This window comes from Paralichthys olivaceus, chromosome 16 (genome assembly GCF_024713975.1).
Source record: "Paralichthys olivaceus isolate ysfri-2021 chromosome 16, ASM2471397v2, whole genome shotgun sequence".
Taxonomy (NCBI): Eukaryota; Metazoa; Chordata; class Actinopteri; order Pleuronectiformes; family Paralichthyidae; genus Paralichthys; species Paralichthys olivaceus.
Window position 1 is genome coordinate 352,501 of NC_091108.1, and position 12,516 is coordinate 365,016.

General features: G+C 43.8%; 2 protein-coding genes across 3 annotated transcripts in view; both read right to left on the reverse strand.

The window, feature by feature from the left end:
* Nucleotides 1-2,515, reverse strand: part of nmnat2 (nicotinamide nucleotide adenylyltransferase 2) — an 8,128-nt gene extending 5,613 nt beyond the window's left edge. Inside the window, exons 1-4 of one of the 2 annotated variants that reach the window (XM_069511479.1) lie at nt 2,248-2,515; nt 1,349-1,437; nt 550-617; nt 159-237 (exon numbers count right to left, since the gene is read on the reverse strand). In XM_069511479.1, coding sequence (XP_069367580.1) covers nt 159-237; nt 550-617; nt 1,349-1,437; nt 2,248-2,332 — 321 coding nt within the window. In that variant the 5' untranslated portion in view covers nt 2,333-2,515. The remainder of the gene's footprint in view (nt 1-158; nt 238-549; nt 618-1,348; nt 1,438-2,247) is intronic. The other variant, XM_069511478.1, reaches the window with a different exon arrangement.
* A 2,014-nt stretch (nt 2,516-4,529) lies between these two features.
* On the reverse strand, nt 4,530-6,554 carry LOC138405138 (uncharacterized protein in mobD 3'region-like). Its single transcript, XM_069511625.1, has 4 exons — nt 6,536-6,554; nt 6,319-6,456; nt 6,151-6,181; nt 4,530-5,483 (listed from the first exon to the last, which is right to left on the reverse strand). Exons 1-4 carry the CDS (start codon nt 6,552-6,554, stop codon nt 4,625-4,627), a joined length of 1,047 nt encoding a protein of 348 aa, XP_069367726.1. The 3' UTR covers nt 4,530-4,624.
* Between the last annotated feature and the right edge of the window lie 5,962 nt (nt 6,555-12,516).

Here is a 12,516-nt window from a genome sequence, read left to right on the forward strand (position 1 = left end):
ATCTTTGTTTTTATTTATTCATTCAGATCAACATCACTTTTGACATCATTGTTAATTCGACCATTTTGTCTGATCTTCATTTTGTCTGTGACGTGATGTTTCCCGTTGATCAAAATACAAAATGAAGAAATCAAGAGAAAGATTTTAGTCGTGCACACCTTCATGAGGTCACGGTGATGCTCCAGCACGCTGCAGGTGGTCTGCCAGGTGTCCTGGTAACACTCCCAGGGGTCCACCCTGACATCATCAAACACTGAGGTCATAACGAGGCTTCAACACAAACTTCACTGATTCATTTACCTCACAGCAGTGACATCCCTACTTCCTGCTAAAACTTCACATTAAAAGCCTTTTTTTCTTTTAAAGGATTTTCTTGATAATATCAATTATTCATGACAAAATAAGCAACAAAAAATAAAACTTATAGTTAGTATTTTTATTTTCTGAGTCTAAGAGTAAAAACTCAGTTGATTTTCCTTCTAATGTTAAAATCTGAGATTTTACTGAGAAAGAAAAATCAGAAATAACACGCAATGTAAATAAACTCACCTGATCCAGTCAGACGACTGAACCGCCAGCTGACACATGGTGAGACGATGTTTGCTGGACACCAGACCCTGCACGCACACACACACACAAAGTACACAAAGTACACATGGTCAGCTGGACAGAGACATCCAATCAGAGGTGGCAGAGTCTGAGGAGGCGGAACCACAGCTCTGCACGGTTCTCGTTGGTATTTCAGTGTGAACTCAGTCACATGGTCGCGATTATAAAACTAAGTGTTCATCAAACATCATCAAATATCTCTCGTCAACAGGCTCATTAACAGTTTTATTAAAATGATCAAAACAAAACATTTCTTGTTCTAAAACATGGTTAGTGATGATGTCATTGTCAGGGGTAACAGGAATACAACCAATCACAGTGGGACTTTCTGCATACTAATTAGTCAGAGGTCACATGTTCTCATCTGGAACTGCAGCTGTCAATCAACCTCTTCGGAGCAGCACTCGAGGTGAAAACTGCACGTGGTGAATGGTCAGTGGGCGGATCTATGACGGGCAGGGGGATGAACACGTATGACCAGTGATGTAATAATAAAATCACGTCAGCATGAAGCTGCAGGTTCCCGCTGCGTCTCAGACTTTCTGTTCCATCTATTATTCATGTCCTGTGTTCGTACGGAGCCAGAGAAAGTAGGACAAGACTTCATTAATTCCAGCAGAGAAGAAACAGCAGCAGCTGCATGAGGCTCCATGTTCTCTGACTACATGTGAAACTCACGCTCTCAAACCAGATCAAACCAATCAGCAACCAGCTCCGTACTGATTCCATCGGTACTTACAGGTTTCACGTAGGAGTCGTGCACTGGTGAGATGATGCCTCCGATCACGATGAAGCGTCCTGTTTTGTGCAGATACTCTCGGGCTTTTTCTGCAAACACACAAACGGGAAATGTGAAACAGACATAACACGAAACCTTCAGACGTCATGAGGTCGTGGTTAGGATGTGGGGAGACGTGTACGTGGTGTGGTGAGAACACAGCCGCTAAACAGCAACATGGACGCTAACAGCAACATGGACGCTAACATTGACGATAAAGCCACATAGGCTAAGAGCTTAGCATGCTAGCAGAGAAAAAGCTGAGACCTGTCATAAAATTACAGAGAAAAACTGAGTACGAATATATTTTCCTCTCATCTTCAGTTTCCGTGGAACATTTAGCTCTGTTGTGTTGATGTGGGTGACGGATTATTGTTTGAATCTGTCTCAATATTAATGTCAGTGTCGTGTGTTTGTGGCCTTTACTCTTATTAATTTGATTCAGTTCTGTTTTTGATCAGGTCTGCAGGTACAACTTGATTTTTTAATAAACTCCATCTGTGATTGATCTGAACATATAACATCATCAAATAGCTTGAAAGTCTTCTCGTCTTTGAATCATTGGTGTCTGTCGGCTCCTCTCTTCATGCCACTGAGCAAGGCATCAGTGTTCCACTTTCCTTTGACTCAGTGTGTTTTACAGCGTGTTTGTGCCTGAACCTCCAGGATCCCCGAGGATCCTGGAGTGCGTTTCTTTTCTCGGCTGCGCCACGAGGCCTGCGGTGCTTTAGCACGGAACACTTCCGCCTCCTGACCCGGGTTACATCATCGATGTCTCTTTTGTGTTTGGTCTCGAGCCGCCGATCATTTCAGCACCACCCTGCTGGACAGCGCGCGCGCACACACACACACACACTCACCGAACATATGGACGTGTCCTTTAGTGATGGGGTTGAAGCTCCCGCAGGACAACAGGATGACGTGGGTTTTACTCGTTTCTGTCATGGTGCCTTTATTCGATAGATGTCCCGGCTCGGCTCGGTCCTGTGGTCCTGACTGTGTGATGAGCGGCCGCCGCAGAGAGAGAGGGAGGGAGAGGGGGAGAGAGAGAGAGAGGGAGGGAGGGAGAGGGAGGGGGGAGAGAGAGAGAGAGAGGGAGGGAGGGAGAGAGAGGGAGGGGGGGCAGTGAGAGAGAGGGAGAGGGGGAGGGAGGAGAGAGAGAGAGAGAGTGAGGCTGCAGCAGGATGGAGGAGGAAGAGTCAGACTTAAAGGGATAGTTCACCCAAAAATGAAAATTCCCTCATTATCTCCTCATCACTATGATGGGGGGGGGGGGGTGTGATTCTTCAGACGTGATCAAACAACAGAAAGAAACACGACAGGCCTCCATCCTGTGATGTCCTCACATCATAGAGCTGAGCAGAGGAGGAGTGAAGCCCTTTGACCTCCTCTGTTCAGAGGTTTCACGTAGACGACTTCTCCATCTGTCCTCCCTGGACAACGTGTGGACATGTTGTCTTCAAATGAACGTCCCTTGTCCTTCAGAGGTGGACGGCTGAGTCCTGCCCTGAGGAGCTGTCTGTCCTGTGCCATGTGTGTGTTCATTCAGCTGCATGTATGAGATGTGGTGTTTGTCGTCACCTGAAGTCCAGTTGACTGTTTTTAACTGTGTGTGTGTTTCTGTTGTCTTCATTTCACTTGTGTGTTTTTACTTTGTGACGCACTTTGGATCTTGGTTTTGAGAAGTGAACCAAATTATTATTCATTCTAAAAATAAATGATTCTCTTTAAAAAACTGAGAAATGCATCGAGACGTTTCACAGTTTGTCTTATTCAAAACTGAATCCAGCGTTTTATTTCAACTGAGCTTCATATGAAACCTTGATCCAGAATCAAGGCACCACTGTGTCACCTGCTAACGAAGAACTTAACAAACTCATCTCGACATCAGAGACGGAAACATTTCCTCTCGCTGCTCTTTGAGTGAGCGTCACTGTCGATTTGATCAAAGCACATTTGTCTCAGTTGAAGTTTCTCACGGTCTGAAAGTTTTAACTGTCGTCGTGTTGTTGAAGTTAAAACTTTCAAACCCTCAAGAGAAACCACACAGCTCAACTGTCGACTGTTGTTTTTAAAAACCACACACACACTCACACTCACACACACTCACACTCACACACACTCACACACTCACACACACACACTCTCTCACACACACACACACACACACACACACACACACACACTCACACACGCACACTCTCACACACACTCACACACACACACACACACACACTCACACACACACACACTCACAAACTCACACTCACACACACACACACTCACACACGCACACTCACACTCACACACACTCACACTCACACACACACTCACATACACTCACACACACTCACACACACACACACACACACACAGTGTCTGAGTATTAGCAGAACTACAATAATTAGACTAAAGTGTGTATTAATAAACAGATGATTGTTCAACAAGTGTTTCAACAATGAGTCGATCTCCATCGTACTGAAACACAGAAATAAAGAATCCGTCTTTTACTGTTTGGTTTTTCAAATCCTTTTATTTTGACGGACCAACTGCACCAAAACATCCTGTTTTCTTCTTCTCTGTTTGATAATCAGGCCAAATCCTGTTCCAACGACTCCTGAAAGTTCAAACTAACTCTGAGTGAATATGAAGCGTGTTCAACCACTGGACTGGAACTGTGTACGCAGCACACGGCCTCTCGGAGAAATGATCGCACACGTTTTATAAGCATCAGAGATATTTTTTACTTGGACATTATCTGGATTTTAATTTGATCCACTGGATAAAAATCAAAGTTTTAACAGAGGAAATCTGTACTTTTGTAAAAATGACAGTTTATTAATTTCTGTCCTAGAGGATCAGATGTTGTACATGCTTCACTGTCAGCAAATACATGTATGTATGAAACCGTGTGGATTTAGAATCATACTGTGCTCATGTTATTTTTGTACTTTGTATTCAAACCATGTTTTCTTGTTCAGCAGAAAACACATTCAAACGTTTTTAACATGTTTAATAATAATTCATGCAACCGAGGCTGAATGATGATTTTAAGGAGCTTCATCATGTTCATTGAATTATTATTGATGCATATAGACGAGCGGTCAGTAACATCAGATGTGAATGAGATGAGACTGAATAATCACTGTTTTATTTGTGAGGTTTAATCTTCAGCAAAACAAAACCTTTATTTTATACTTTGCAAAGTTACCGTTCAGACAAATGTTACATTTGAAGTCAGAAGAGAAGCTCAGTGAACTCAGCAGGAGTCAGTGAGAAGTTGAAGCAGCTGGAGGAAGCTTGGTCCTCTTGTGTGCAGCAGGTGGACGCTCTCTGTTTCTGAGGATGTTGATCAGAGAGAGTCCACAGCAGTAAACCAGACTCTTCACCATCAGCACCGTGTAGAGCAGACACAGCAGCTTCAGCTGCTGCTGAGACCAGGTCGGTGCTGGAGGCGTCGCTGATGGAGGAGGCGTTGATGGAGGCGTCGTTGATGGAGGAGGCGTTGATGGAGGAGGCGTTGATGGAGGAGGCGTTGATGGAGGTGGCGTTGATGGAGACGTCGCTGATGGAGGCGTCGCTGATGGAGGCGTCTTTGATGGAGACGTCCTTGATGGAGGCGTCGCTGATGGAGGCGTCTTTGATGGAGACGTCTCTGATGGAGGCGTCTTTGATGGAGGCGTCTTTGATGGAGACGTCTCTGATGGAGGCGTCTTTGATGGAGACGTCTTTGATGGAGACGTCTCTGAAGTAGGCGTCTTTGATGGAGACGTCTTTGATGGAGGCGTCGCTGATGGAGGCGTCTTTGATGGAGGCGTCTTTGATGGAGACGTCTCTGATGGAGGCGTCTTTGATGGAGGCATCTTTGATGGAGACGTCTCTGATGGAGACGTCTTTGATGGAGACGTCTCTGATGGAGGCGTCTTTGATGGAGGCGTCTTTGATGGAGACGTCTCTGATGGAGACGTCTTTGATGGAGACGTCTCTGAAGTAGGCGTCTCTGATAGAGGCGTCGTTGATGGAGATGTCGTTGATGGAGATGTCGTTGATGGAGGCGTTGTTGATGGAGGCGTCGGTGCTGGAAGTGCAGGAACCTCTGAAAGAATTCAAGAAGTCAGGCTCAGTCGTCTTCTCTCTCTGTCTCCACATGAGTTTTGTCCTCTCTGCTTCAGAATGTGGTCTTTCAGTTTGAGAGCAGGACGTATCTCCTCTTATCGTTCATGTTCAGATTGTAAGATGCTTTCACTCTAAACCCCACATTCACACTCAAACAGCCCTGCTTGTGCTCTATGTGTCTGTGGCTCTGACAGCTGCAGCTCCAGCTTCTCCTCGTGTTCACGTTGTTCTGTGCACCTGAAACTTCTGCTCTCAGATTGATTTGTGTTTGATTTGTCCAAATGTCCCAACCACTAGAATTCCAGGTGTGATGTTGACAAATCAAGTTGTCTCGTCCTTGTGTGTGCGTTCGTGTCAACATCTTTGAGAGTGCTGGACCGGCAGCTAATTAACCCGGGTTCACGCACTCCCGCCCTGCACGGCTCCATCATGACACCGGCCTCCTGTCAGAGGAAAGCTAAAGCTGAGATCCTTGTTCTGACTCAGTCTGAGCACAAGCAGAGGCTTTCTGAGCGCTAGCGCAGGGTTTTGAACGAAAGCTTTCCAAAGTGTGAAATTAATAAGTCCTGCTCTCAAACTGAAAGACCACGCTCTGGAATAAAGAGACACAGACATGAAGCTCAACACAGTCACCAAACCTCCTTCACCTTGCTCTGCCGCGGCCTCCACCCGGCCTCCCTCATGCCTGACGTTGCAGCGGTATTTGTACGTGTAGGATGCGTCCCGGTCAACCACCATGATGGCGGCGGTGCGTTCTGGCACCCTGAGCTCCAGCTGCTCTCCCTGAGCAGAGGTCAGGTCCTCCAGAGGACCACCCTCCTTCTGTCTCTTCCAGGAGAAGTGGACCAGAGGAGGAGACATGTTGGAGGCCACACACAGCAGGACGCTCTTCCCGTCCAGGGCTCTGGATGCTGCCGGGTACACGCTCACCACCGGCTTCACCACCTGCTTATCTGAACAACACACATGAACAGCAGCTCTTCACAGTCTGATCCTGGAAACACCTCATCAATACACCACATATAGATTCACCTGCTGTGCTGCACGGCATCGTTATATATTATTACATCATCAGAGACACAGTCACAGCCGTTCAACTCCATTTGATCTGAAACAGATTTCATCACTGTTTCTATTGTAAATGTGTGTACATGTTCTCTTTAAATATAAATATAGATATAAATACTACAGGACTTTGTTGCTCATATACTTTGTTGATATTTATAATTACACAGTGTTTTTATATATTATACAATAATAATAATTTCTTCATATATAATTTTAAAAATATTTATTTTGTGTCGGTTTAGTTCTAAATATTTATAATTACATGATTCGTGTATTTACACTAAAAGTTCCGTCATTTAACTTTTAACAAATTCTACATCAAACCAAATATAATTGTGGACCAAGAAATATTCAAGTCATTTAAAGAATATTATCATAAAACAAATATTTGGGATATAATGAAAAACATAGAATCTATTTGTCTTTAATTTATTCCAAATATATTTTTCATTATTGTGAATAAAAAATACACATTCACCATTAAAGAGCAATTACATTCATCAAAACATCTGTGACGTTAAATCCTACATGTATTTACTGTGAGTCAGTAAAATACTTCATCGTATACATTGATATATATCAGCAGGCACTATATCAAAAACCTAAATATCAGGTTTAAACAACTTTTACAATATTGAAGTGGATTTTTTGTTTTTGTGAAATGATGATTTCATGTAAAATATTTATCAGAGACAACAACTTTGTTAATTTGGTATTTTTGAAGTTCTATTTAAAGTTTCAGGAGCTTGAATGTAAAGACTCGAAGTGGACGGAGCAGGAGAATGTTTGACGGCGTTGAAGTGTGAATTTATTTCAGGACGAGGAAAGAAAACTCTGATTCGTTCTGCAGCAGCTGAAGAGAATCCAGAAAACGTTTCAGACTTTTTAGAATCTGAACAAACCTGAAGCAGAAAAAGAGAATTTGTCCTAACGAGGAAAAATCTCCACGTTTAAACACTTTCAATCTGATTTCAACAATAAAACGAGTGAAGGGAAATAAAAGTGTTTTCTTACCTGTTACAAACAGTTTAGTTCCAGAGCCAAAGAGCCAAAGATCCACAGTGAAAGAGACTCAGACAAAAACCATCTGAGCTCAACGATGTTCACGCCAACACAACATTCATGTTCCCTCAGGATGAACCGCACCGACTCTGAGGAGCCTCAGACTCTTCATGTAGCGCCACCATCAGGTCAAACTTTCATTCTGTCCCATACTTTCAGAACTCAGCTGGTCTTTGTGTTCAGTGATTAGAAGCTAATATTAGCATGTTCGGTTCAGGTTGTAGGCGGGTATAGTCGACATGATGATGTCATGATGATGTCATAACATTACATCACAAGTGTAGCGACCAATGAGACGCAGCTTTTCAGGATTAACCATCATTTCTCCCCATGTGCTAGAGATGATGATGAGGTCATTACTACGATATGAAAAGTTAGCGATGTTGCTCCGGATGATTTTCATGTTTCACGTGATTTTATGAATTTAGTTACTTTTCTCTTCTTCTGGTTTCAGATCGTCCGTCTCATCTTGCGAACACGATATCTCACGAATACCTCGACGGAATTTCTTCAAGTTTGCTACAAACCTTCACTTGGACTCAAGGATGACCTCACTAGAAGTTGGTGCTCGAAGGTCGAAGGTCAAGGTCACGGTGACCTCACAAAGCCCTCTTTGCCTCGTGAACACGTAATCTTCAGAACACCTTGAGATGATCCTTTTAGATTTGGCACAAACGTTCACTCAGATTTACAGATGAACTGATGAGATGTTGTCCTCGAAGGTCGAAGGTCACTGCGGCCTCACATCTGTAACACGATATGTCAAGTCTGTCCAGAGAACGTCTTCATGTTTTGACCAGTTATCACTGTCAGAGGTCAAAGGTCACAGCGAGCTCACATTGATGTGAATGTAAGATGTCGGGAACAGCTGGAGGGACTGAAGGTGTCCTGGTTGGTGGAGGTCTACGACCTCAGCACAGTGATTCTAGTTCTTCTTGGTCCTCTCCTTCTCCACCAAGGTGAACCTGCTGTCGGTTAAACTAGCGAACGCGTTATTTGCAGAAGACTTGTTTTAATGGTCACGATGCACCGGTTGGTCTTATTGGTCGAGTTGGTCACGATTAACGTTGGCGGTTCTTTCTTCCAGATCAGCAAAGTGTTGGTGTGAGGGTTGAACTCAGATGAGACGCTCTGATTGGCTCTTTAAAGGGCGGTGATGGAGAAGGTTCGTCTGTGGAACGACAGCAAAGCTGCTGAAATGTCACTAAACGAGTCTTGAGAACATGAAGGTGGAGAACAACTGTCGGATGGAGGTGAAACAAGTGAAGCTGTGGTTTACTTCTCTCTTCCTCTGCTCCTCATGCTGCTTTTTGTTCAGGCTGCACAGATCATGTCTCACTGTGTGCTACCATCTTTCAAACAGACGCAGTAGTACGAGGCTGAATGAACGGATTTAACTTTCTTTATCTTCAACTCATAGCTGTTGGGTTTTCTCTCAGCTGTGAAGTCGTCTTTCTGAGGATGACTGTAACCAAAATCAGTAGAACCATCCCTCTTTTCAACACGAAAAATCAGTGTGAATGTCCCTGTGTCTTTCTTCTGGTACCAGAATACATATTCATAACACTGATCAGTTCCTCCACATCTGAACGAGGCCGTTCCACCAACACTGCTGGTCAATGAAAACTCGTCCTGAATCAGCTCTGCTGCCATGGTAACCAGCGCTGTGGACAGACAGATGGACGGAGGTGAGTGTGGCGGTGAGGTGGAGTTTGTTTGCTCCTGATTGGCTGGAAACACTCACCTGAACACAGGCAGCACAGAGCAGCCGCCGGGAGGAGAAGCATGTTGCGCAGACGTGTTTCCTCGGGTGAAGCTGAGGAGAAGTGGCGCTCTGATGCAGCCGAGGACAAACGAGGACGAGCTGTGAGATCAGACGGGTCCTCCAACCTCCCATCAGCCCCTGCGGCCACAGATGAGGCGGAAGCTGGTTGAGCTGTTGTGGTTTTCTGATGAGTGGAAGTTTGTCAAGAGGAAACAACATGAATCAACTTCAGCAGTGAAACGATCACGACAGGAACATTCTGAAACTCTTCAGTCTCTGACACGCAGCTTGTGTTGAAGCTTCAAATGTCTGCTGTTGAAAACAAGATGGAGGTTGTTGTGTATAAGTGTGTGAATATATTTCATCTTCTTTTAAATTCACTCTTTCACATTGTTTAGATTAAAGAGTGAACACAGTGAACGTGCCTCAGTACAGGACGTGAGCTGTTTCATTACAGTTCTCACTGTTGTCATCATAGTGTTGTTACTTTGTGTTATTGTCTCATTCTGATGATCAAGTGTCACAGTCGTTAAACACCATCATCTTATTGCTGTCAGGATTATAACTTTCCCAGTGCTGCCCCCTAGTGTCTGACTCCACACTGTGAAAAATACATTTAGAAAACAAACAGGTTCCCGTAGTTGAACGTTGGTTCTCTCCTCCAGAGGGAAAATCAAAGACAATATCAAAGAACTTTTGTGCCTTTCATCTTTTACTAGTTTGAAAGATTTGAGATGTGTTCACCGTGTTTCAGATTTTCTTTCTCTCTCAGGTTAAACAGTGGTTGTTTTTCTGTTGTAGCCAGATGTTCAACCTGAAGGAACCCTGGCGCTGACGGCTCAACCTTGACCTCCGCATTTCACGTCTGGACGACTGCAAAACAAATCCACGAGCTGCTCTGCAAACCACAGGATGGTGTCGGCCGACTACAAGGTCGTTCATGACTGATCTCACTGAAAAAGCAAGTGGGCTCATCTGAAGGAGTTTCTGTGGATTAAAGCTCAGCTGTGGCTTGAACACAAACTATGACCATACGCGCACAACATGGAGCTCAGGTGAGTTTTGTGTTCTGGGAAATGGAACAAGCTCCCGACGAACTGAATCTAACAGCCCAAAGCTCATCCAGCTGCCTCAAAGCACTGATGAGGCTCGACAGATACTTGTGTTAAAACAGCTCAAGTAAAAGTTCAGGCTCTACAATGTGCTGACAACACCTGTCACTGCTGCTCCCTTCACCTGTCAGACTTATTCTCTTCCATTCATGACTTAAACATTGGTTCACCTCCATTTATGTTGGACGCTGTGTTTTCTCATCACTGTGGTGAATCCTGTTGTTGTGTCGATGTGTTCAGGTACACGCAGCTTCTGCTGTGCTTGTGTCCTGGAGACGGATCCTCACACGTGACTCTGAGCTTCAGTCACTGTTCATGAACTTTCTCTGGTAGTTTCACTCTTGTTGAGTTAAGAACGGAGACAAACTGTGATTTGTGAATATGTGATTTGTATATAAATCAAATTAGATCTCTACTATCTGTGTAAATCAAACTGAGGCTCATGTCACATCAATAAGACAGTTTGACTTTAACCACTTCAAATTAAAACAACACGGATTAAAAACGGCTTAAAGCAAGAAAAGATTTGTGAGCATGAAAAATAACCCAGGAAGGGGAAATGTGTATAAAGTACAGTTACCTGATGTAAATGTACTTTGACTTTGTAGTATCTGGACTTTCTGTTGAGGAAGAGATCTTAGTACTTGTTGCTTTTCTAGTCGAGGTATGACTGAACGGCTGGAGCGGAGCAGTGTGCTGCTGCAGCCACCAGAGGGCAGCAGTCTTCATTTCTGCAGCACATTTCAGTGAAGGTCTGCTCGGTGTGATTTACACTCAAATGTATCAAATTATTCAATTACACAAGAAAACACAAGAAGAATCCGACGTGAGCGACGAGGAGAGGGTGGAGCCTGAAGCTGTGAGCTGTAGTCCTCGGAGACTTCCCCAGACTTTGGTGTGAATCAGTTGATCCCAACAGAAAACATCAGTCACATTCAGTCCATCGAGTTCTTCATTCATCCAAACATGAATATGATTCTATTCAGTAGATTGTTACAGTAGAACAAGTGTCAGGTACCTTCAACATATTCTGTGTTGCCCAGATCCCAAAGTCCGTTGTATCCGTCAGTAGTTTGTAAAGCATGGACAGTGCAGGACCTTCTCCAGACTCAGGAGGGACTCTTCAGGTGCCAGTGGCCTCTGTCGAGTTCATGTACGATAGTCGGGCTTTAACGTTGGAGCGTAGGATCAACGTGGAGTGTTAGGAATGTGTCTGAGTGTTTGCTGGTCACCATGTTCCACGAGCTTCCCCTCCACCCACACAGACCCTGAAGATGAATCAATGATCTACATATTGATCCACCTGTGGGTGTTCGAGGATAACGTTGGGTGGAGATGTCAGAATATTCCTCAGAATGTCTCTTTAGATTTCATGGATAATATTATTAACATGTGGAGGATTGGTTAGTTTTTCATTTGATTTTAATTTATCTTCAGGGATTTTAATTTCTTTCCTTAAATGGTTTTTTTTTCAATTTTGTTGTGATTTTAATCAACAGAAAATAAAATGCAAGTTATTCAGACTTGATTTTATTAAGTTGACAGGAAAGATAAACTTATCTTATCAATTCAGTTTGTGTGTTTTAAGAAATGATTTCACGTGTTCAGAGTATTTCAACATTTCATCCACACAGTACGTGACACTACTTTAAATATTGTTACTCTGCAGACAGATGTTTGACATTTCATAATAAAAGCATGTGATGTATTCAGGTGAATAATCAGTGCAACAGTGTTTTGATGTGTGTAGAGAAACGTGTGGAACCTCCTCAGACAGAACAGAACTCTGCTGCCAGGACTTGAACCAGAGCAAACAGGTTGGAACACATCAGCCTGGTTTCAGCCTCTTCACACTGACTCTGAGCTTGAGAGGATTTGAAGCTTCTTCTAATGACTTGAAAACTCTAAACGATCTGACTGCTCAGTTTATCACAGATCTTTAATCCTGGACATCCAGGAGACTTTGGACTGATCCAGATTCTCAGCTAAACACGAAGACAGAGTTT